Genomic DNA, 26070 nt, shown 5'->3' with positions numbered 1-26070 from the left:
TACTAAAAATGATTTTATAGAACTAGAAAAAGTAATCAAATCCATCTGGAAGAACAAAAGGGCAAGAATATCAAGGGAACTAATGAAATCTGGCCTCTGACACTTACTAGCTTTCTGACCCTGACCAACCATGTTTGCCTCTGTTCCTCACCTGTCAAATGGCCATTTAGCACAGTGCTTGGCACATTTGTCATTCAATCATTTCAGTTGTGTCCACTTCTTCCTGCCCTCATTTAGGATTTTCTTGGCAAAGACACTGGAGTGGTTTGCCGATTCTTTCTCCAGCTCATTCTACAGATGAGGAACTGAGACAAACAGAGCTGAGTGATTTGTCCAAAGTCACACAGCCAGTAAATGTCGGAGGAACTTAGGAAGCTGAGTCTTCCTGACTCCCTGCCTGGCACTCTATCCACTGTGCCACTTAGCCACCTATCCTGGCACAAAGTAAGCTCTGAATAAATGCTTGCCACCTACAGACAGGAGGTCCTAAGTTCAAATCTGACCTCAGAAATTTCCTAGCTGTGTGACCCTTGGCAAGTCACTTTTCGCCAATTACCTAGCCTTTACTGCTTTTCTACTTAGTATTGATTCAAAGACAGAAGGTAAGGGTTTGAAAATAAATAAATGCTTTCTATTTAAACTGACTTTTATGGGCAGCCCAGGTCACCTTCTAAGACTATATAAGATCCAGGGAAGTTACTGTTCCAATACACCTGAAATTTTTATAGCTAAGACAAATCCTTCTTCCCTTCCTCTTTTTGTTGTTGTTGTTGTTGTTGTTGTTGTTCAATCCTTTACCTTCTGACTTAGAATTAATACTAAGTATCAGTACCAGGCAGAAGAGCAGTAAGAGGCTAGGCAATTGGGGTCAAATGACTTGCCCAGGGTCACACAGCTAGGCAGTATCTGAGGGAAGAATTGAACCCAGCACCACCATCTCTAGGCTTTGGCCACCTCACTGGCCCCTCTTCCTTTTTTAACTTATTGAACAAAAGTCTATTAGACAACTTTAGAAAAAACAAGGGCAGAATTAAGGAATATCTTTTCAATGTAGTTTATTTCAGCAGTTCACAATTAATTCACGATAAAGCCATCATTTATACAATTGTAGCTCTCTAATGACCTATATTCACCCACACTAGGTCTCACTGTTAAGATACATACACTATCAAAGGAAAATATTACTGCTTCCTTCAAAACAACTGCTAAGTAATGGCTTCTTAAGGGATCGGGCATTCTTTCTTTGAGTGGCTTTGACTAAAGCCTAACAATGTGCAAATTCCAGCTGTACACAATCTAAACTGGAGGTAGCAGGGTCCATGGGAAATCAATCAGAGGGATTGGCAGACTTGCAAACAAGGCATGCCATGGATCTGACCCCCCCCCCTTGTTTTCTTATGCACAGATGGGATGGGAGAGGGCTAATGATGTGTGTGTGTGTGTGTGTGTGTGTGTGTGTGTGTGTGTGTGTGTGTGTGAAACGGAGAGAGACAGAGAGAGGGAGAGGAGGGGAAGAGAAAGAGAGATAGAGAGACAGAGGAAAAGGGTGGGAGTGAAACAGAGACAGACAGACAGAACTGGTGTATGAGAAGGATTATCGATTGTGCTGATTTGAGATGGGTGGGGTGCCAACAAATGGCTGAATGACATTTACATGTGTAACCACATGACATCTCTTTTTGTTTCTTTTTTTTTAATTACCAAGCATTTATTTTCTCTCCTTCCCACCACCCCTCCCCTTGGGGAAAAGGAAAGAAAGAAAGAAAGAAAGAAAGAAAGAAAGAAAGAAAGAAAGAAAGAAAGAAAGAAAGAAAGAAAGAAAGAAAGAAAGAAAGAAAGAAAGAAAGAAAGAAAGAAAGAAAGAAAGAAAGAAAGAAAGAAAGAAAGAAAGAAAGAAAGAAAGAAAGAAAGAAAGAAAGAAAGAAAGAAAGAAAGAAAGAAAGAAAGAAAGAAAGAAAGAAAGAAAGAAAGAAAGAAAGAAAGAAAGAAACGTGACCCTTGAAACAGATATGCATAGCCATGCAAAGCAAATTGCCATATTGGCCAAATCCAAAAATATACATCTCACTGTGTAGTTTAAACCCATCACCTCCTTGTCATGAGGTGGCGTAGCGTGTATGTGTCCATTGGTTCCTTGGAATTGTAATTCATCATTGCATTGATCATAGTTCTTAAGTCTTTCAAATTTGTCTATAATTATCATGTTATTGAATAAATTGTTCTTCTGGGGCTGCTCACTTCACTCTGCATTTGTTCATACAAATCTTCTCATGTTTCTCTGAAACAGTACCTTTCATCCTTTCTTACGGTACAGTACTATTCCATTACATTCATAAGCCATAATTTGTTCATCATTCTCTAATTGAAGGGCACCCCCTTAGTTTCTAATTCTTTGCCACCACATAAAGAGCTCCTAGATATAGTTATATAAATGGTCCTTTTCTTTTTTCTCTGACCTCTTTGGAGTATAGGGCTAGCAGTAGTATCATTAGATTAAGGGGATGCTCAGGTTAGTCACTTTTAGGACATATTGCCAAATTGTTTTCCAGAAGCCATATTGACATCTAAGCCAGCTCCTGACCAGTAACAAGAAAAAACTGATTTCGTCTTCCAGAAAAACAGTTGCAGGCTCATCCAAAAATCACAAATACAAAGCTCCTCCAGAAGTCTTTAGGCCATGCCGCCTTCTCCTTGGCTTCCTGGGGTTCCCAGGAGAAAAGAAAGTGTAGCCAGATTTCTTGACTTGAGACTATTTCCAACAGAGAGTAAATGTGGCTGACAATATTCTTTGCCCTCTCCCTGGTCAAGACCTTGAGCTGTAAGCAACTCTATCCCTTTTGATCACAAGACTTACGGGGCAATAAAAATCTCTATCTTAACTTAGAAGTACCCACGTTGGGGGCTGATGGTACAGAAGTTTACCTCACTAAGTTGAAAATGCTAAAGTACTTTGGAATCCTGAAAAGTGCAAATGGCCCTATCCGTCACAAGTAAGGCATGGAGCATAGGGATTAGTGGGAGAAATGGCCCCCCGCCAGTGTTCCCTGAGCCTTCTGACCTGAGCTAAGTTATTAAATTTTTAGTTTAAGAACTGCAGGTTTGGGGGATTCTGATAAAAAAAAAAAACTTTCCCTCTGGATAGTCCAATGAACAGTAACACCAGTCGGTCTATACCAAGTTTCTCATCACGAAGAATGAGATCCATTGACAAAGAACAAAAATCCCACTCACAGTTCCACCAACAAATCTGTTCTGCTATAGATTCAGTTAACATACCACTAACAAAACATCAAGATTCTCTCTACAGGTTGCATTTCTATGCAAGAAAAATTCTAAGAGGTTCCGACCATTCCTGCTGGAGACCCAGAGCTATAACTAGGCTGAGACAAGAAAGGCTTTGCCCCAGGATGTCCTACATCTAGGAAAGCATCTTTTCTCCTCTCTCTGACATTGGTGGCTCTTCACATATAACCGGGTAACCAGGGTAGGACAAGAAAGGCTTTGCCCCAGGATGTCCTACATCTAGGAAAGCGTGTTTTTTCCTCCTCCTAACATTGGGGGCTCTCACACATCTTCTGGTCCTTTGTTGACTCATATCACTTCTCCCACCACCACAGCACAACCACTTCCATTGTTTCACACGCCACACCACCACACCTCCCCACCCAGAGGCCACCCCAGCAGCAGTTCAAGGTCCCCGTTTTTCCCTGTGGGTTGATATTTCAGAGTCTTTCCTCCATCAGGCTTTGTTCCCAAGAAGGTCTCTCACCCCAGGTATCAGAGGTGAGAGTAACAACTTTGCTGGTGACTCTTTCTTGTGTATTCTGACTCTGAAGAAACATTATTATGGATTGGAAATTTATTACGCATCAGTAAAGCATGACCACCCTTTAGCACATACTCCTTTCCTTCTCTTTGTTCCAAGAAGAAAAACTACTGATTATTTGTGCTACTAAGGAGGAATTCCAATATACCAGGAGCAGCCTAAACCCACTTGCTTAAGAGAGTAATGACGAGAAGATCTTGATCATCAAGAAGATGAATTGATATCAGAACTGAGAGTTCCAGATTTTAAAGTTATTATTATTTTGTTTTACTAAGTAATCTGACCTTTCCTCCCTTTCTTGGCCTGGTCTCCCAGCGTTATGCTTCCTATGAAAAAGTATCTCAGGCCTTGGATGAGCGCTTCCCTAGGAGATCAGACACATTCCTGACTTGGATGCCCCGGGTGACTCTTCCACAGCTATGCCCTTCATGTCATCGGGCATCTGGCCATCAGCACGCCACACGTTCAGGTCCCCAAAAATGCCCATTTCAATCATCTCCTCCTGCCAAGGAATGGGACAGTTTCCAGTTGCAAATTCCTGAAAGAACTCAGTATCTGCTTTGTCAAATACAATCCCTTTAACAGTGGAAAAGGCACCAACATCCTGGATGTTCTTTGCATAGACAGTTCGAGAGTCAGGGATAAAAGGAGGTATCAGCATACCTGTTGGAGGGAAAAACAAAAACAAGAATAGATGAACCCAGATAGAGTAAAGAAAGAGTCAGCTAAATAAAGGAGAAATGAATTTAAAATTATATTATAGGGGATAGCTGGGTGGCTCAGTGGATTGAAAGTCAGACCTCGAGGTCCTGGGTTCAAATCTGACCTCAGATACTTCCTACCTGTGTGATTTTGGGCAAGTTATTCAACCCCCATTGCCTAGCCTTTGCTGCTCTTCTGCTTTGGAACCTAAACAGTATTAATTCTAAGAGAGAAGGGAATATTTTTTTAATTATATTACATTCCAAATAACATGGATAATAATAATTACTGTTGTTGTTTTGACTCGAGACATTACTTGGTGTTTAGTAGAGAAAGTGAAGTATTATCCACCTAGATCATAAACACTTTGAGAGCAGGGACTGTACCTCATGCTTCTCAGTATAGGTCAGCATTACCAGTATACTGTGGGCCATATTGTAATTGTTCAATGAACAAGAGACAAATGAATTTGAATATTCTTTATGTCCTAGTTTGCAAGATTAAATTGGAAGGGGGGTAGCTGGGTGGCTCAGTGGAATGAGAGTCAGGCCTAGAGACAGGAGGTCCTGGGTTCAAATCTGATCTCAGCCACTTCCTAGCTGTGTGACCCTGGGCAAGTCCCTTAACCCCCATTGCCTAGCCCTTACCACTCATCTGTCTTGGAACCAATACACAGTATTGATCCCAAGATGGAAGGTAAGGATTTAAAAAAATTAAATTGGAAGCCTTATAGCGCCCCCAACCACACCCTTAGATTCTAGAATATAAAGGTGGGGATGCATGCAAGCATGATCTCATTCCCTCTTGCCCAGACAAGTGGAATAAACTCTCATCTGGCCTCATCACATTCCATCTCTCCCCACTACCAACCATGCTAAACATCACTTCCAGATTATCCTTTCTAAAAGACATCGGGGTTTTGTGTGTGTGTGTGTGTGTGTGTGTGTGTGTGTGTGTGTGTGTGTGTGTGTGTATGTTGTTTTTTAAATCCTTACCTTCCATCCATCTTAGAATAAATACTGTGCATTGGTTCCAAGGCAAAAGAGCAGTAAGGGCTAGACAATGGGAGGTCAAATGACTTGCTCAGGGTCACCCAGCTAGGAAGTACCTGAATTCAGATTTGAACCCAGGACCTTCCACCTCTAGGTCTGGCTTTCAATCCACTGAGCCACCTAGCTGCCCCCTAAAACACATCTTTAATCACACAGGTCTCCTAATCAAAAAATCTGCAGTGATTCTCCAAACTTCTCAACCTGGCATTCAAGGCCCTCCATAGCTTTCAAGTTTACCTTTCTAGGTTTATCTTCCACTACATAAAATCTCTAATCTACTCAGGTTGGTATGCCCCCCCCCACTTCTTCATGTTTGCTTCTGCTAGCAATTTATCTTAAATACTCTACCCTCTAAATCCATTCATCTTTCAGATTTCAGATTTTTTTCAACCATTTTTCAGTTGTGTCTGACTCTATGATCTTGTTTGGGGTTTTCTTGGCAAAGATCCTGGAGTAGTTTGCCATTTCTTTCTCCAGTTTATTTTACAGATGAGGAAACTGAAGCAATGAGGATTATGTGACTTGCCCAGGGTCACACCGCTAGTACATATCTGAGGCCAAACTTGAATTTACAAAGATGTCTTCCTGACTTCAGGGCCAGTCATCTTTCCTATCCCTCAGTACTAATGCCACTCCTTCTTGCAGACTTCCCTGATCATCTGACTTGGGTGTCAATTCTCCCTTTATAAAAGTCATTATAGTACTTAGAACCCAAACTATTCTAAAATCTTCATTTCTCACTGAATCCTCTGCCAGGCTCCCAGAAGACCCTTCCTGGTGTCAAGATGGAGAGAGACTCTAGCCCTGGAATTCACACCCAGGAAGGACCCTCTTGCCCAGTAGCCCATAAACCTCTCATTAGACAGGTCCTCTCAGAACCCACATTGAAGGAGGGCATGCAGGCCAGCCATTTCTCACGAGGCTGAACTCCAGACTTTCTGCCATGGCCCAAATCAAGCGGGTTACCCTCCCCCCCTCCATCCCTACCTTTCTGCTTCATTTTATGTGTTAGCTTCCCTTATTAGAATGTAAGCTCCTTGTGGGCAGGGGCTGTACATTTTGCTTGTATCCGTCTTCCCAGGGCTTTCCCCAGTGCTGATGTACACTAAGTATTTCATAAATGTTCCTTGACTCTCTGACTGAATAGTACCTTCCCTAGTCTGCCTTGCATCCTACTTATCTGTGCATGTCTTATGCACTAGACGATACGTACCCCAAAACCTTTAAAATGCTGGTGCTGTGTCTTGTAAACCTATGCATTTCTGGAAAGATCTAAGAGAGGTTCTCCTTACGCTCAATATGGAATCGAATATTTGTGCAATAAAGGCTTCCATGGACTGATCGGGGCAGTGAATAGAGTGGTGGATCTAGAGTTACAAAGACCTAAAATCAAATCTGGCCTCCGACACTTATTAGCTGTGTGACTCTGGGCAAGTCATCTCACCCTGTTCGCCTCAGTTTCCTCATCTATAAAATGACCTGAAGAAGGAAATGGTAACCATCTTTGCCAAGAAAATCTGAAATGAGATCACTTTGTGACTCTTTGAGTCAGAGGAGACTGAAACAACTGAACAACGACAAGAGGATGAAATGATTATAATCTATTCAATGCACACTCTTGCCTTACTCCAATATTATTTTGCTTTCTTTTATTTTAAGATATGTGATTTCTTTAGTGTATGGAGTGAGGAGACTGTCTTTACCAATGCAAATCCATCACTGCTCTGTGTGTAATTGGAAATCTTGTGCCTTTGAACTACATTTCCCAGGATCCCACTGACTTCCTGTCATTATGTGCTGATATAGACAGGGGGATAAGTATGGTGATCTTCAGTGGCTAGCTCTCTTTGCTTCCTGTCACAACTATGGTGGAGCGGGCTGTTTGAACAGGTAGATTAGCCATGGACACGTGATTTTATTTTGTTACTTCTAATGGTTATTAATAAATCTTTTAAAATATGATATTTGAAATTATTGCCAATTAATTTTAATTTTTACATCTATAACATAGATGGTTTTAGAAGGTTAACTACTGCACCAACTTCAATGACTTGCCCAGGGTCATCTAATTAATGTGTAAAGATTGATCTTCTATCCACTACATTATGTTGTCTCTCATATTTTATATTCACTTTGGGTTTTGTTGTTGTTGTTGTCTTTTAAACCTTACCTTCTGTCTTAGAATTTATACAAACATCCATTGCAAGGCAGTAGAGTGGTAAGGGCTGGGCAGTTGAAGTTAAGTGACTTGCCCAGGGTCACACAGCTAAAAAGCATCTGAGGCCAGATTTTTATATTTACTTTGTATATATCTTATACAGGATGTCCCAAAAGTTTTAAAGCTTTTTCCTTTTAAAGCTATTAATGTTTATATAATACCTATTAGGCTATTAAAAATTCAAAATGGTACTGTGACTTTTCAGGTGCCTACTATTTAATTATCTATCTATGTATTGTCTCTACCAAACTCCTCCCTAAGTCCCCAAAAAATATAAGCTCCCTGAGGGCATAGAAAAAATTCAATTTATATTAATTTAATATATTATTTTAATATATGTTAAAATATATTTACATATTTATTATATATTCATTTATATAATATGTATTGTAAAAGTATATCATATATTTGTGTTCATTTAAGTATTTATATCCCCAATGTTTAGCATAGTGCCTGGCTAATAATTTGATAGTTAGCCATTTCAGTCATGTCTCTTTATCACCCCATTTAGGGTTTTCTTGGCAAAAATACCAGAATGGCTTAGCATTTTCTTCTCTGGCTTATTTTACAGATGAGGAATCTGAGGCAAACAAGGTTAAGTGACTTGTACAGGGTCACACAGCTAATAAGTATCTGACACCAGATTTGAATTCAAGATGAGCCTTGCTAATCCCATACTCCACAGGCTGTCCACTGAGCCACGTGGCTGCCCAGCAAATAAGAGGCACAAGCAATTGTCTGTTAAATATATGAATGATATCAAAGAAGCTATCTGTAATGATCTTTGCATGCCTACTACATCCAAGTCAGCTTTGTTACCATTTTATCAAGTATGGATACATTAAGTCCTGGTTACAGTACCAGCTTCTAGCTGCCTCCAGTTAACGTCCTTGAAGAGGACGTTGACTCGGAGTTCATCACAGTTCCCATTTTTGAATCCAAGACGCTTCTCTGGGTCTTTTTCAAGGAGGGCTTCACAGAAGTCCTTGCTGGCCTTGCTGAATTTCTCTGTGTACTTCACAGGCTCGGAAATAATTCTCTGTTTGAGTTCTTTATTTTCAATCTAAGGGGAGAAAACACCACAGCCAGTCAAATTCTGGAGCTAGACATCAGGAGTCAGCCATTAGCAAAACTGGAAAGCTGTTAAATTTGAGGTTCCTTACTCCAATCTATCTAAATCTCTATCTCCCCTATGTCTGTCCTGCCATGACCTGCTCTTAGGAAAGGATGGATAAAAGGTAGCGTGGGATAGGTAGAAAGAACGCTTGCTCAATTGGGAGTCAAGATAACTCAAGCTTGAATTTCTCTTCTGCCATGTGTGACCTTGGGTAAGTAGCTTTGCCTACCTTGGCTCAGTTTCTCTATTTGTCAAGTAAGGAGGTTAGAAACTAGAAGGTCTCCGAAATATTTTCCAGTTCTAAATCTATTAAAATGAACTCTTAAGAAAGGACCTAAAATTCATCCAACAGGGAGATATTAAATAATTGATATAAATAACTATCCCTCTAAATTAAAACCTGGAAGAAAATTAATCACTTCCTTAATAATCAGAGATGTCGTTTACTTTAGGGTTTTATTTTGTATTTTACTTCAGAGGGTTGAGGATTAAGACTTAATTCTTATTCTTTTAGCTCTACTTAAGGGCAAGTGTTGCTTTGACTTTTGTCACTTGTGTGGCCAAAAATTCAGGTCCTCCTAGTAAAATTTGAGGAGCTTTTTGTGTGTGGTTGGCAGTAGTTTCAGTTCCAGGGGATCATATTTTTCGGTTTATAAACTGTGTGCTATAAAATGAAAGAGGCCAAGCTGCAGAATAAGGAGATGTGACCCTAGAAGCTCAGCCCCCAAAGGAACAAGGCCTCCTTCTCAGATTCTTCGCTTGATAAAGCTGGAAAAACCTTCTTTTATGGAGAAAATCAAACTGTTCCCTAATCCTCTCTGCCTATTCAAATCCTACCCATCTTCCACAATCCAGGCCCAAACCCTTCCTTACTGTTGCCCATGGGCAGGAGTTAGAGAGCTCTTTGGAGAGTGAGGGAAGGAAATAGGAAACAAACATATAGTAGTTTAAATCTTGCTCTGGCCTGGGATAATCATCAGTAAATTATATCATAATTTTATGTTATTGTATTATATTATTATATTATAAATTATTATTTATTTATTAATGATTATTATATTATTTATAATATTATATCATAAATAACAAATTAATAAATAATAAAGTTGAAAAGTTGAAGAAAAATCTCGTTTGGTCAAACCATTGTAATTAAATTGAGTTTCAGAGAGCAGCATAAATAGAGTTCCAGATTCAGTTTACAGAAAGAAACAGGGAAATACAAGGATACTGACATGTGGGAATTTGTTGTTATTCTAAGAGATGAGTTTGAATCCTGCCTCAAAAATGTATTAGCCTGCTTTGAAGATGTCACTCGACCAAGAGCAGAAAAGCAGAAAAGATCTGAATGAACTGCTGTCAAGTAAAGTACGCAGGACCAGTTGAATACTGGGAATGGTAACAATATCAGAGTAATTGGTCCAATTACAATGTAATCATGGGCTAATTGATACAATAACAGCACTATTGTTAGGACAAATAACTGAAGATTGAAGAACTCTGGTTAATGCAGCGATGAAGTGGGCTCCCCAGTTCCTGACCGGGAGTCGACGAGGGGGGCAGATTGAGACTGATATTTCTTGGACGTGGCCAATGCAGGAATTTGTTTTGCTTGACTGCATATTTGTTATAAGGATTTAGCTTTGTTTTTCTTTCCTATCTTCCTTTTAATGATAGGACAAGGGAAAGGGAGAGGATAAAAATAATTGGAAGAAATTAAATGAAAGAAACAAGCCCTTGCAAGCTGAGGTTGCAATCCCAGAGCACGCGGAGCTAGCTCTTTGTCTCCCCATCTTGGTCCTCCCTCACCACCATGGTAAATAAGATTCAGCACCAAATAGCCATCGGTATGATCATAAATGCATCTTGCCAGGAGGGCAGATTCTAGTACCTTTTCTCCTCTGGCTCGAAAGGGTCCTGTGGCTGCAATCATCTCATATAATGTAACCCCCAAAGCAAAGTAGTCCACGGAGAAATCATATTCCTCACTCCGAAGTAATTCTGGCGCCATGAAACCTGCAAAGACGTTAGCGCCAGCTGAATGCCAAATCGAGAGACTGCAGCTGTACTGGCTGTAAGCATTTATTATGAGACTTGCAATCATGGAAATGATCCTTTAATGAAACCAAGAACAGTAGAGGATAGGATATGAAGTCTTGTTTTCCCTGCCTTGGATTACATGGAGAGTCCACAGAAATATCACACCAGAATCCACTGGAAAAGAGGAAATTTCCTCCTTTGTGGGTATTAGCTGAGATGCACTGGGAATCTGTGACTGGAGAAAATATGCTCAGAATCCAGTCAATAAGCTTTTCGTAAGCGTAGATGTGCCAGGCACTATGCTAACCAGCAGCAATTCAAAGAAAAACAACAGGAAGGGGTTTTTTGTCCTTTGTTTGGCTTAAGAAATGACTTCTGGGGGCAGCTGGATGGCTCAGTGGATTGAGAGCCAGGTCCTAGTTTCTAATCTGGCCTCAGACACTTCCCAGCTGTGTGACCCTGGGCAAGTCACTTGACCCCCATTGCCTAGCCCTTACCACTCTTCTGCCTTGGAGCCAATACACAGTAATTTAGGGTTTAAAAAAGAAGAAGAAGAAGTGACTTCCTCCAGCTTGGCTTCCTTTTATGTCCATAAAAGAATAATCAATAGCAGCAGCAATTCCAGAGGCTATGCCAGGGCCAGTGCTTTGAGGAATCAGGCAGTTGCTCCCTAAAGAGACTAAATACAAGGCCAGGCTATTCTACAAGGAATGAAACAATCTAGGTAACTGATGCTTTTAAAAAGGTGTGGGGGGGTGAGAACGGAGACAAGTAGGGGAAAGAGGATGGAGATAAAATATATTTGTTGTTGTTCAGTCATTTTTCAGGTATGTGCAACTCTTCGTGACCCCCCCTTGGCAAAGATACTGGAGTGGTTTGTCATTCCTTCTCTAGTTCATTTGAGGAAACTGAGGCAACCAGGGTTAAGTGACCTGTCCAGAGTCACACAGTATCTGAGGCCAGATTGGAACTCAGGAAGATGCAGGCTTCTTACAGCAGGCAGGGAACTCTAACTACTGCACCACCTGGCCACATGGCATGTATTGATCAGTATGCAAAGGCTAGGGGTAGTTCCACACTCTGCTTCATGCTTCATTTCCTTTCTTGAAATCTCTCCTACTTTTCTTTTTCAAGGTTGGCAATGAGATTAGTTTGAATCAAATATCACCTATATAAAAAATGTTGAGAGCCCACAGTGATGGCTTTCCTCAGCCCTACACTTCCTTGGCAAACAATCTTGAACTAAAGCAACAGACTAATGAAGTTCCAAGCTTATCTCATTTATCTTGTTATGGCATATCAATTCAGTATTTCACATGAAGAATCAATTTAATTCCATTCCAATAATAATAATAATAATAAAGCTAGCATTTATATAATGCTTTAAGATTTGTGGTCTTTTTTTTTTAAACCCTTGCCCTCCATCTTGGAATCAATATTGATTCCAAGGCAGAAGAGTGGCAAGGACTAGGCAATGGGAGTCAAGTGGCTTACCTAGGGTCACACAGTTAGGAAGTGCTGAGACCAAATTTGAACCCAGGACCTCCTATCTCTGGACCTGACTCTCAATCCACTGAGCCACCCAGCTGCCCCCAAGATTTACAGACTTTATAACCATGTTATTTCATTTGTTTTTCACAAGAACTTTGTGAGCCTAACTTCTCGTATTACAGATAAGGAAACTGAGGCTTAGTAGTGAAGGAATTTGTCCATGACAACACATTTAGATTTCCCATCTATCAAATGAGGGTTTTGAAAAAGATGGTCTCTGAAGCCCTTTCAAGCCCTGAGATTTTAGTCACTTGTGATATATGCAGCATTTTTCCTGTAGTGCTTCTCTTCATGGCAATGGCAGGGGAGCCCTCTAGTGCTCATGCACATTAATGGTATGAGCAAAATCAGGCCATTGTATTCCATTCACTCAGTCAAAAGAGAGGGGCTCAAATGCTCCCCTATTTTGGATTTGATTTTGTTTTTATTAAATTTTATCTAAATTAAATTTTGATTTAATTTTATAGCATCTTAATGTCAAATAAGTGTTTTATTTCCTATCTGAAATAATACAGAAAATCCTATCCCATGGTATGGATCCATAATGCATAAAGAAGAGGAAACCACTTTTTTTTTTAAATCCTTACCTTCTGCCTTTAAATCAATTCTGTGTATTGGTTCTAAGGCAGAAGAATGGTATGGGCTAAGAAATGGAGGTTAAGTGACTTGCCCAGGGTCTCACAGCTGAGGTGAGATTTGAACCCAGGACCTCCCATCTCTGGGCCTGGCTTACAATCCAGTGAGCCACCCAGCTGCCCCCCCCCCCAGAAGCCACTTTTGAAACCAAGGATGACTTGGGTTCAGGTCCTACTTCTGGCACATATTAGCTATGTGACCTTGAGAAAGTCATTCAGCTTCTGAGTATTTTATGTTAGAGGTGTCAAGTTTACCAGACATAGGCTGCATACAGTCCACAACACTCCCTATGGCCTGAACTATATTGAAATTACTTTAAGCGGCTAAGGTAAAACACACATACATATTACACACACAGACACACACACACATACTCAAAGTATGTAAATGTGCATATGTAAGGTTTCCTAAGTCGATGCATGGCTTGCCCACAAGGATCTTTAAGTATGGTTTCATGGTGCTAGTTTTCATCTGAGTTTGACATCATCGCTTTAGACAATTCCCTAATTGCTGAGAAGGTGTAACTGGCACTTTGGTAGAGAGTCTTCTCAGTTGGGAGTCTCATATGCCAAAGAAATCACAGATCTAGTCTCTTGCCCTAGTCCTATCCTTATCTTTACGTGTTTTAAATAGAAGGAAGTGAATGGGCTGGATGGCCTTTGAGAAACTGAAAGGTTCTTTTAGTAACCCCCTTTGCTTCTCCCTAAAATCAAGCTCTCCTTTATAATACCACAATTCCACTTGTGGTAGTGTATGGACTCAAGTCATAGAACACTACAATCTCAAGAATTAAAATTCAGAATCACTCAGAAGACAATGGAGAGGCTTGTGATGACTGCAACATATTACAAATAAGGGACAATGAAGAAGAGAGTGGAACAGTACAGAGTACTCTGTCTCAGAAGATCTGAATTCAAATCCCACCTTTGACACTTAGTACATCTATGACCTTAGACAAGTTGCTTCACCTCCCTGGACCTCAGTTTAATCATCTATAAAATTTAAAGCAGTTTAACTAAATGGCCTCTGAGGTCTCTTCCAGCTCTACAGTTATGATCCTGTAAAAATTGGAATTGATGAGGTCATCAAAGATATAGATAGATAGATAGATAGATAGATAGATAGATAGATAGATAGATAGATAGATAGATAGATATAGATATAGTCAAAAAAGCAGCCAGTGAACAAATTGTGCTATATGATGATGATGGAACATTTGTGTTATAAGGAATGATGAATCGATGGATTTCTTTAAGAACTGGAAAGACCTCCATGAACTGATGCGGAGTGAAATAAGCAGAACCAGGACAGCATAAGTAACTGAATGATCAAATGTAATAGACTTCTCTACTAGCAGCAATGCAATGGTCCAGGACAATTCTAAGGGACTTATGAGAAAGAAGCTATTCACATTCAGAGGAAGAACTGTGGGAGCAGAAACACAGAAGAAAACATATAATTTATCACCTGTTTATATGGGTGTAGGAGTGTTACAAAAATGAATAATATGGAAATCGGATTTGAGTGATAACATATATTACCTAGTGGAATGGCTTGTCAATTCTGGGAGGGGAGAGGGAAGAGGGGAAGGATGTAACAAGAATCATGTAACATGGAAAAAAATTTAAAATTTTAATTTAATTAAAAATAAATAAATTGGAAGGGAAAAAAGCATCCAGGTTGGTCTTGTGGCCAGAATGGTTTTCCCAGTACATATACTCACATGATTTCCTGAAAAAACAAGGAAGACCCCTCTGGGTAGAACCTTTTTGATGAACTTATGGGAAAATATGAACAAGAGTCAAATCTCACATGATGTGCAAGCTTGTATGGGTTCCATTTTTGGAAAGAACATCTATGTGGATGAGATCATGGAACCATTTGAGTGTTGAGTCTCATAAAATACATGACTCAAGTTTTCATAATAGAACTATAAGAACATAAATCCAGAGCTAGAAGGGACCTCAGCAACCATCTAATTATGGAAAAGAAAAAAAAATATGTTGACTTGCACCTGGTTTCTGGAAGAGCAACATGAAGACCCAAGCAAGAGTCAGAATAGGTAAAAGGACTTATATTATTCATTGAGATCAGGGCAAAATGGAAATGTAAACCCAGCCACCTGGAGTCAGGAAGACTCACTTGGTAGATTCAGATTTGGTCTCTGAAACATATTAATTATTTGAGCAAGTCTCTTCACTCTGTTTGACTCAGATTCTCATCTCTAAAATGAGCTGGAGAAGGAACTAACAAATGACTCCGGTATCTTTGCCAAGAAAACCCCAAATGGGATCACCAAGAGTCAGATGCAACTGAAATAACTGAACTACAACAAAATCAGATCAAAACAGTCCAAGAATCCATTGTTATGCTGCAATTATCTTTTGGGACAGCTAGGTGGGACAGTGGATGAAACATCAGGCCTGGAGTCAGGAAGACTCAACTTTGTGAGTTCAAATCTGTCCTCAGATACTTTCTTGCTCTGTGACCCTGGTCAAGTCACCTAATTGTTGGCTTCAGTTTCCTCAGCAGAGCAATGAACTGGAGAAGGAAATGGCAAACCACTCCAGTGTCTTTGCCAGAAAACCCCACAATTGGGTCACTCTTAGTATTGCACATGACTGAAACAACTGACCAACAACAAAATTTTTATTATTATTAATTAATGGATACAATGAAATCAGTGAGATGATAAGGGTTGGAAAGATTAGTATTGGAGCAGGGACAAACTAGCAACTTAATGTGCCAAGGGTACTCTGTATCTCCCCTAGTCCATCTAAGTGACTCACTCTCTCTGTGACCTTGAGCAAGTCACCACCCCTCAGGACATCAGTTCCCCATCAGTAAGTGAGGGAGTCAAACTAAATAGCCTCTAATATCCCCTCTAAACCTATGAGGCAGCCAGGCAGGAAGACACACCCACACCCAGGGTCACATAGCTAGTAAGTGTCTGAGGCTGGATTTGAACTCAAGAAGGTGAGTCTTCCTAACCTAGGCCCATCCTTCTATTCATGATGCACTTAGCTGTCCTGTAACAGAGATTAATGTTCCCTGCAAAGATGCAAAGGAAGGAAGGAAGGAAGGAAGGAAGGAAGGAAGGAAGGAAGGAAGGAAGGAAGGAAGGAAGGAAGGAAGGAAGGAAGGAAGGAAGGAAGGAAGGAAGGAAGGAAGGAAGGAAGGAAGGAAGGAAAGAAGGAAGGAAGGAAGGAAGGAAGGAAGGAAGGAAGGAAGGAAGGAAGGAAGGAAGGAAGGAAGGAAGGAAGGAAGGAAGGAAGGAAGGAAGGAAGGAAGGAAGGAAGGAAGGAAGGAAAGAAGGAAGGAAGGAAGGAAGGAAGGAAGGAAGGAAGGAGGGAAGGAGGGAAGAAGGGAAGGAAGGAAGGAAGGAAGGAAGGAAGGAAGGAAGGAAGGAAGGAAGGAAGGAAGGAAGGAAGGAAGGAAGGAAGGAAGGAAGGAAGGAAGGAAGGAAGGAAGGAAGGAAGGAAAGAAGGAAGGAAGGAAGGAAGGAAGGAAGGAAGGAAGGAAGGAAGGAAGGAAGGAAGGAAGGAAGGAAGGAAGGAAGGAAGGAAGGAAGGAAGGAAGGAAGGAAGGAAGGAAAGAAGGAAGGAAGGAAGGAGGGAAGGAAGAGGAAGAGGAAGAGGAAGAGGAAGAGGAAGAGGGAGAGAGCACTACATTTCGCATTGACAAAACAAATTGATATCCCTCCTTAGGAAGGGAGAACTGTTGGCTTCTAAGGCAGGACTTGCCAGAGAAAGCAGCTACTCTGTTCTTCTCCACCACCCCATCCACTACAGATTCCTGGGCGCTTACCTGGAGTGCCCGCATAACCCTTTGTCTTTGTCTGTCCTTCCTTCAGTTCCACTGCAAGGCCAAGATCAGAAATCCGGACGTTGCCTGAAAAGCAAACATCAGAAGTGGTCAGATGAGGCCTGAACATAAAGGAAGCTGGTGTACCCAGCACCTTGCTGGAGCCACAGTGTAGTGCTCTGTACACACCCCACCCAGGAAAGCAATCAGAGTCTAAGGTCACAGACTACCCAGAAACAACCTCTTCCACTTCTCTCCATGGGCAAGACCTTAGCCATGTCCAAAGGGAACTAAAGCTGGGTTTCAGCCCTCCACAACCAACTAGAACTCGCAAAGTACGCATACAGACAACTTCTTCCCAAAGCAAAACACCTGCACCTTTCCTGAATTTCCACATGGATTTATCTGCTCCATAAATGGTTGCTGCCTTGACGTGACACTGGCTGCTGATGCTGACAATAAATGGAACAGTTCCTTCCCCCTTCCCCACTTCCCCATAGGACAGAGAATGCCATAATTACAGAGGAAAATTAGTTAAAAGGAAGTAAAAGTCCCTTCTCTATACATTTAGAACTGCACGTTGAAGAGTTCTCTAATGTGTCTTAATCATTCACTTATTAGCCATCAATAAGTACTTCTTATGTGTTGGAGATGTACTAAGTGCTGAGGATGCAAAAAAGGGGGGAAGTCCCCATCTTGAAAGAGTTTCCATTCAAATAGAACGGAGAATATTTCCACAATTAAGCATCTTCAAGATAAATATAGAGTAGATGGAGGTTATCTCTAAAGGGGGAGGCAGTAGCAGTTATAATTGTACATCAGAGGCAGAAAACATAAGCATTTGCTAGGCATTTGATCATTAACTAATACTCACTAGTGATTCTATGAAGTGTAGATTTTACTGAGTTAAATTATACCCCTGAAATCTATACCTATCTGCCCAGTTTCACTCAAGTTTGGTAAAAATGATGAATGAAGGGGCAACTGGGTGGTGCAATGGATTGAGAGCCAAGACTAGAGACGAGAGGTTCAAATCTTGCCTCAGACACTTCCTAGCTGTGTGACCCTGGATAAGTCCCTTAATCCTTATTGCCTAGCCCTTACCATTCTTCTGCCTTGGAAAGATGGAAGGTAAGGCTTTTGAAAGAAAAAAAAGATGGATTGAGATGCCCATTTGCAAAATGGCAATGGTGGCCATTTTGTTTCAAGATGGAAGCCTGGACCACTAGTCAAACTTTTGATATATGTAAATATCCTTTAATAGTGTGCCCAAAATCAGCCCATTCTTGCTGAAGTTCCTGTTCGTCAACTAGACACTCACATTCAGAATGTTGAACAAGCAGATTGGAGCAGAGACCTTACTTCCCTGGACCCATAATATTGATGGTGGATCATCCCAAATCTGGGGAGCACACATTGAAAAGCAGAAGACAACAGACAGTCTGGTTACGCAGGACAGGCTCCACTTACCATCATTATCCAACAGGACATTCTCTGGCTTGAGATCCCTGTACACAATCCTTTTCTGGTGGAGGTGCTCCATGCCACAGACGATCTGGGCAATGTAAAAGACGGCTCGTGGTTCCTCAAAACCAGGATTCTCCTCATTGACGTTGTAGATGTGATACCTGGGAGAAGAGAATAGCATGGAAGAGGTGGGTACATTGACCTTTTGTGAGGTTTGCCAAGTGCTATTTGTTTAAATAAAACCTTACTTTCTGCCTTAGTAACAACTCAAGACAGAAGGACAAGTTGAGGAGAGCTAAGTGTCTTGCCCAGGGTTACATAGCTAGGAAGTATCCAAGGCCACAACATTCTTTTTGAGAGATTGTCTCATTTGATCCTCATAAAAACCCTGTGAAGTAGGTGCTATTATCTCTAATTTACAGAAGAGGACAATGAGGCACAGAGGAGCTAAGTGACTTGCCCAGGGTTATACACAGCTCGTGAATGTGCTGCATGTCCACAATTTAAATCAAAAGCAAAATCATCACAAAGGAATGGTCAAATTTGGGAGAAATATATCTCCCTATAGCTGATTCCAAGACGTCGTTTTAGTCAATAGCTTTAGCTTCTTCCCAAGGCAGCCTTTAACCAGAAGCACTAAAGAGTGATGGGTAGTTTGAACTTGTCAGAATCAGAGAACTTGAGAACTCTAACAGAGTTTAAGGATTATCTAGCCCATCATTCCTCATTTCACACATGAAGAACCCTGTGGCCTAGAGAAATGAATGGATTTGCCTGAACCCGCCTAGGAATTAAGTGGCCCTAGGGCAGAGGGGATGCAGTGGTCAAAACACTGGCCTAGAATCAAAAAGATGTGAATTCAAGCCCCAACTGATTTTCTAGTCCTGTGACCCTGGGCAAGTCATTTAACTGCCACCTGCCTTAGTTTACTCAACTGTAAAATGGGGATCATAATAGCACCAACTTTCCAGATTAGCTGCAAGGGTCAAATAAGACCATTTTTTGTGAAGTTTTAATCAATATTCATTCCTTTCTCCTCCTCTAAGCTGGGACAATAATCATTGTCAATCAGTGCAAATTTGGAGTTAGGGTTAGGGGCCTTCGTTCATGGGGTGACTTCATTTTGGGCAACACTTTATACTCCATATCACCAAGTTTTCATTCTTGTGCTATTCTGAACGCTTTGTCCCTGCCTGTCTCTCTCTTTTGCTTTTCCCTCAAAATTAAATTTGGGAGATAGCACTCAAAGACAATCAAGACTTAAATAAGCAACCAAAAATTCACCTGATCCCTGTTATTCTACCCCAGGAGAATGTAAGTTTCTTGAAGACAAGCCTATTTTGACAATTTTTTTTTCATTATAGCCCTGGAACCTATCATGATAGCTTTGCTGGAAGAACTCAATAAATACTTGTTGTTTGAATGGATTGGAATAATACGCTTGCTCATCAAGGACCCTGGACTCCCTTGAAAAAAGAAATAGATTCAATCCCTCCAGTTCAAAGCCAGGACATGATGAGTCAGGATTAGGGAGGGCATTGTATAATAAAAGCACTCCCTTGTTTATTATTCTCAGAATACAATGGTTTTGAGGGCAGCTAGGTGGCACCTGGGATAGAGTACTGAGCCTGGAGTCAGAACTAACCACAGACTCTTACTAGCTGTGTGACCCTGGGCAAGTCACTTAAGCCTGTCGGCCTCAGTTTCCTGATCTGTAAAATGAACTGGAGAAGGAAATGGCAACCCACTCCAGTATCTTTGCCAAGAAAGCTCCAAATAGGGTCACAAAGAGTCAAACACAACTGAACAAAACAGCATATTGGTTATCTCAAGCCTTGTTATGATTCTAGCATATCTTTCAGGAATCCAAGCTGGAGGATAATTATGAAGTTTAAAAAGTTTATCTCTAGTGCCCTTATTCCTCAATAACACCCATCCTCTTCCTCCTCTCCCCAGACAATCCCAAGCCCACATACTCTTCTTCTTCTGGAAAAAAAATGCTAAAATATAAACAGCATAAATATGCTCTCTTCCTCAGGGGGACTGATGCTAGCTGAGATCCTAAGGAAAGAAACTCTTACAGCAAAATTCAAGGCAACATAGAAAGGCAATGTAAGCAATATTTTTTTGGTTGGCTCTGCTTGGCTAAAGGTGATATGGTATATTGGTTAAAGAACCAAGAAGAACTACCCCCCCCCAACACATCCCAGTGAAATCTCTCAATAATCTAGGGAACTCTTTAAGACTCAAAGTTGCAAAAGAGGTGCCAACCTGCTAGTCAGTGGGGAGTTCCCTCTATTTCATTCCTATCTCTTCCTGGCTATATCAAAATCATACCACGTGGGCAGTTTCTTACTAAATCTTGTGTCTGGTTTGCATCTTACTAAGATCATGTTGGTGAACCTATGGCACTTATGAGGGAGGGGGCTGCTCTCTTCCCCCTCTCCACAGTGCCTGAGGGTGTCCCTCACTTCACCCATCCCTCTGCCCAGCAGCCCAATGGGAGCACTTCCTCCTTTCCCTGTTGGTGGCATGAGGGTTGCAGTTTGGGCACTTGGGGTCTAAAAGGTTCACTATCACTGTCTAAGACCACTCTAACTAAGATCACATTTCACAAGATACTGTCATGTCACTTTGGTCCAACCCTGCCTCCCACTTTAGACCAAGGGTTTAATTTACCTTAAGTCTCCTCCATTCATGATGGTCATCACCAAACAGAGGTCAGTTTTGGTTTCAAATGCATAAGCCAAAGAGACTATAAATCTGCTATGGACCTTCTCAAGGATTTTCTTCTCTACCATAGCACCCTAGAAAGCAAGACTATGAATAAGTACACACATTTTCAGCTGAAAAAAAAATGCATTCTCTACAAATCCCCAAACTTAATAAGACAAAATACATTCCATACCACCCCACCCTCCATGGGATTCTCTCCATGCATATCAATATTTATATAATCTAAACAGGAGAAATAGCAGCAATGGTAACAAAAATACTTAGCCTTTAATTAACAACAAGCAGTCTCAAAGAACTTCACTAACACATGCTAGCCCCATTTCACAGATGGAAAAACGGATAACTCATAAAATCATAAAGGTACAAGGGACTTAAAGAGGTCCCTTCATCTAATCCCCGATTCCAGGCAGGTTCATGTCTAAAATAGCCAAGTTAGATGGTGTTGCATCCTATTGTTAAAAGATAGCCTGAGATGACAATTCCACAACCTCCCTTGATAGCCTGTTCCAGTGTTTAATCCCCTTACAGTCAAGCAGCTCTTCCTTATGTCTAACCGAACTCTCTCTTGCTGCAATGTCAGCCCATTTCCTCTTGTTCAGGCCTCTGCAGAAATGGAGAGCAACTGGTCAGTGTCCTCCCAAATTGTTTAATGTCTTTATTTTAAAACCTTTTTACTTTTCATTTAAAAGTGTCTTTTTTAAATGGTTCTGGTAACCTTGAATTTGTGACTAGAAAGAAGATAAAATCTCTTGAGGGCGAAAAAAGTTAGGCAACGGAGAGGGAGGGGTAGACTTTCTTTCATATTTACCCATATCCAGCTAGTTTCTTGATCCGGAAGAAGGGATTATGATAAGAATTAGGAGATGGACTGGACCTAGGATTTCACTGGCATAAGAAACTCCCATGTGACTTTAGCAACATAGATCAGCCCTTACTCTGCAGCTATGGTCTTAGAAAGGTGCCCAGATTCAGAACACTGAGAACTAAGTATCTTGCGAGAATGTGTGGAAAAGGCAATTCTTGAATCCAAGTTCCTCGGGTTTCAAAGCCAGCTCTTTCCCCATTACTCCAAACTACCTCTCTTGGACAAGAAAGAGGAATATTTACTACTTTTCTAAGACCCCATCATCGGAATTCTACCGACTTTTCCTTGGAACTCATGTTCCCCTGGATTTACTTAGAATTTTTGTGCTTAACCTCCTCAACTCAGGCCAATGGACCAGAGATCTGGATATTCCAAGTATAATGTTAAGACACTATCTAGTCATGTGCTAATTACTCCTTCCTTCCTTCCTTCCTTCCTTCCTTCCTCCTTCCTTCCTTCCTTCCTTCCTTCCTCCCTTTCTTCCTTTCTTCCTTTCTTTCCTTCCTTCATTCCTTTGTTCTTTCATTCCTTCCTTCCTTCCTTCCTTTCTTCTTTCCTTCCTTCCTTTCTTCTTTCTTTCCTTTCTTTCCTTCCTTCGTTCCTATGTTCTTTCATTCCTTCCTTCCTTCTTTCCTTCCTTCCTTCCTTCCTTTCTTCTTTCCTTCCTTTCTTCCTTCCTTCCTTCCTTCCTTCCTTTGTTCCTTCCTTTCTTCTTTCTTTCCTTCCTTCGTTCCTTTGTTCTTTTGTTCCTGCCTTCATTCCTTTGTTCCTTCATTCCTTCCTTCCATCTTTTCCTTCTTTCTTTCTTTTTTCCTACTAATCCTAGACTGTCCCTACTGTGCCATTGAGTTGCATCTTGTTTTTCTTTCTTTGACAAACCACAGACTAATCCCACTTTCATTTTTCCTTCATTTGAAATGTGCCTCAGTTATAATACTAGTTGACCTGAGCAACCTTTGCAGGGAACCAGAGCACCTCACTTGGTCAGGAATGTGTCAAGGTCAATGAGAAGGCCAATAAGATGAGTTTACGAAAGCGACTTACACAGATTCTATCAAATGGAACTGGCATAAGTGAAGGTGGCGTGAGCCCCATGCAGCAGCAGAACCCCATCCCGGCCTGGTAAAACTGCATTTTTTTAAAAACTAGGATGCGATGTGCATTTCATAAAGATGATTGTGTTGGCCTGCCATTCCACTATCATGATGGGGTCTCATTTCATGCTTGGCCAAATTGATTTCTGTTTGGTGCTGACATCCCTAAGAGGCAGACATGGTGTGGTAGCTATAAGGCTGCCCTCCTAGCCAGGAAGCCCTGGGTTCCAGACCCGTCTCTGGCATATACTGGTTTTGTGACTCTGGGTAAATCCATCCTTCAGGGCTCTAGGCAACCACATTTTTAAGCAGAAAAGGTTCCTACCTGTACTGTTAAAGGAAGTCCTCACCCAGGATTTCCCTTTTCCATTGAAATCACAGGTCCAGGCCCCATCCCTAATCCATCTGGAAAGCTTTGCCACACTTCTTAGGGCACAAAGTAAGCTACTATTGGGCTAGGCATATTTCCAAAGTCAGACTGAGGCATCTAAAAGAATGAGGCATTTCTACAACTATATTTCTTTTTTAAAAAATCCCCCTTCTGTTTTACAATCAATACTGTGTATTGGCTCCAAGGCAGAAGTGTGGTAAGGGCTAGGCAATGGGGGTCAAGTGACTTGCCCAGGGTCACACAGTTAGGAAGTGTCTGAGGCCAAATTTGAACCCAGGATCCTACAGCTATATTCAAACATAAGGGTTTAAAGAAAACGACAGATATAAGGTATTATCTATATCAACATGTGCTTAATGGATTGACTACAAACCAGAGTCTGATGATGCCCAGCTACTCCACAACAACTGATATTAATTCCAACAGCAGAATGAAAGGAAGTGAATCCTATAATGACTGGACTAGAAGGGATGCTAAGAGGTCATTTGATCCATTCTCCACTCTCAATGATCTAGCTTTCAGTGTCATAAAACATCAAAACTCAGCTCCTCTACCACCAAACTTGAGGTCCACTTTAATGATATGATATATTTTTGGTCTGGACCCATAATTTCATCTGTGTAGGGCTCTCCCAGGTGGGAAAACTCTCTCTTCCAATGTAGACCAGCCCCTGTTCTGTAACGTATCGTCTTAAATATTGTTTTGACCCCTAAGAAGTTAAATGGCTGGCCCACAGTCATACAGCCAGTCTGTGTCCTGGGTGGGACTTGAATCCAGGCCAGCTCCCTATATCCTCCATCATGGTGGCTTCTCATTAGAGATGGACCATAAGGCTTATCAACAAGGGTACTATGGAAGAGAGCATGGCTACTGCTCCAAGTCTGGGATTTCTACCCCAAACACCCACACCAGTCACCTTCCCTTGGTATTAAAGCTCTACCAAGAGAGTGCCTGAATTCCTGCATCCTGATTCGCACTCTTCCTTGCACCCTTCCCCTCTGCCCCGCCTTGGGAATGGTTCTCAAAGCCATTTACTTTGGACTTGCTGGGACCTATTGCTGCTGCTTACTTGGTACCCTTTTCTTTTCTTCAGTCTCTTCTTATTCAGTTTTTTGCAGGCATACATCTTGCCTGTGGCTTTCATCTGGCAACCCGACACCTCCCCAAAACCCCCCTTTCCCAGGACCCTGAAGTCCAAAAACCAGTCTTCCCCAATAGGCTGGGCTTCCAGCCACTTCCACTGCAGGAATCTCAAGAAATGCAAGCTCTCCAAGTACTCTTTGAAGGGTGCCCCACTCAGATGCTCCAGAGTTGTCTGAAGAAGAGGCTGGAAGAGTCCATTGGGGATGCTTGAGTGCTTCTCCTTGACCTTCTCAACCATCCCGTCCTCCAGGAAGCTGCAGAAAAGCTTGGCCTTGGGATCCAGGTAGTTAGCAAGGATGGCCTGGGCTTTCTGAAGACGGAAGTCATTGTCAGCCGTGTCATAGTCCTCGATGTCCCTCCATAGCTCAACCGCGGGGACATGCTGCTCGATACTCTTTAGGAACTGCTGAAAGAGGCGCTTGCCAATAGGCTGTTCGGAGCAAATGTTTTCAAAGTCTAAGTTAAGGGTGTCCCGTAGGGATTCACATTTGGAGAGAGGAGGCAGTTTGAGCTTTGAAAAGTACTTCTTGTCCCGAGATAAATGGGAGCTACCACTGGCGTCGAAACTGCCCCGAGCAGCGATGAAGGCAGAATTGGCCACAACCGTCTCCAGAGACCCAAAATCCATCCTGGAGGTTGTTCAGTCACTGGGTTCAGGCATGAGAAGTCATGAGTCAAAGCTGAATTATAAGAGTCCTGAGAACTGGTTTTCTGGGATTGACCTGCTGCCCTTGGCCCCGGCACCTTTCTGCCCTCGCAGGCGCCACGGAGCTGTCCCGTTCAGTGCAATGAGCAAGGAGGAACACAGATCCGCTGGGTCCTGGGTAATGTGCAAGCTCAGCACCAATGCTAATCCCCGGGATCCTCGGATACAGGTGGAGGTTGAATTAGACGGATGAACGAGGAACAGAAAAAGATAATCCCCCTGAGTCATCACCTCCGGAGGCTCTAGCCGATTACACGGGTAAGTGTGCACTTCTCCTTCTCTCCTCACTCCCTGGAGAAGTCTGAACACTTTGAGGGGCGTTCCCTGCCAGGTCACTCACGACAGAGGGGACAAGGAAAGCCCCAACTCCACAACTGGCCCCCCAGTTTTTCACGCTGGTGGACAAACACAGCCGGGGCCCTGCCCACTTGTTCCAGAGAATGGTCGCCTCGCTGGGAGTTCTTCAGCCAGAGCCCTGAGTCCGTTGGGAGGAGGGGTGCTAAACAAACCTAGGAGATTAAATGCCTCAAAGCAAGAAAAGCCAATTAATGAGGCATTAGCATAGCTAATCAGAACCCATGTCTAACTGGATTTTTCTTCTGCACTTTACTTTCATAAGAAAGAAGGGAAAATCAAAATCAGAGCAAATTACTGAAGAGATCTCGAATTGAACGGCAGAGCTTCATGCTCCAGTGCTTAGCATGGTGTCTGGCGCATAGCTGCTA

At 41.8% G+C, this 26070-nt stretch overlaps 2 protein-coding genes across 2 annotated transcripts in view; one reads left to right on the top strand and one right to left on the bottom strand.

Annotated features, from left to right (window-relative positions):
• Window positions 1-1897: 1897 nt before the first annotated feature.
• GRK1 (G protein-coupled receptor kinase 1) lies at window positions 1898-25267 on the bottom strand. The gene is made up of 7 exons (XM_001364619.4): window positions 24566-25267; window positions 21090-21217; window positions 18414-18571; window positions 16947-17030; window positions 10804-10928; window positions 8660-8861; window positions 1898-4489 (listed from the first exon to the last, which is right to left on the bottom strand). The coding sequence occupies exons 1-7, from the start codon at window positions 25265-25267 to the stop codon at window positions 4191-4193; spliced, it is 1698 nt and encodes a 565-aa protein (XP_001364656.1). The 3' UTR covers window positions 1898-4190.
• ATP4B (ATPase H+/K+ transporting subunit beta) overlaps window positions 24794-26070 on the top strand; it is a 46377-nt gene continuing 45100 nt past the window's right edge. The window contains exon 1 of the mRNA XM_056807566.1: window positions 24794-25603. The gene's annotated coding sequence lies outside the window, so the exon portion shown is untranslated. The remainder of the gene's footprint in view (window positions 25604-26070) is intronic.

This window comes from Monodelphis domestica, chromosome 8, assembly GCF_027887165.1.
Source record: "Monodelphis domestica isolate mMonDom1 chromosome 8, mMonDom1.pri, whole genome shotgun sequence".
Classification (NCBI taxonomy): Eukaryota; Metazoa; Chordata; class Mammalia; order Didelphimorphia; family Didelphidae; genus Monodelphis; species Monodelphis domestica.
This window is presented reverse-complemented; position numbering and strand designations above follow the sequence as displayed.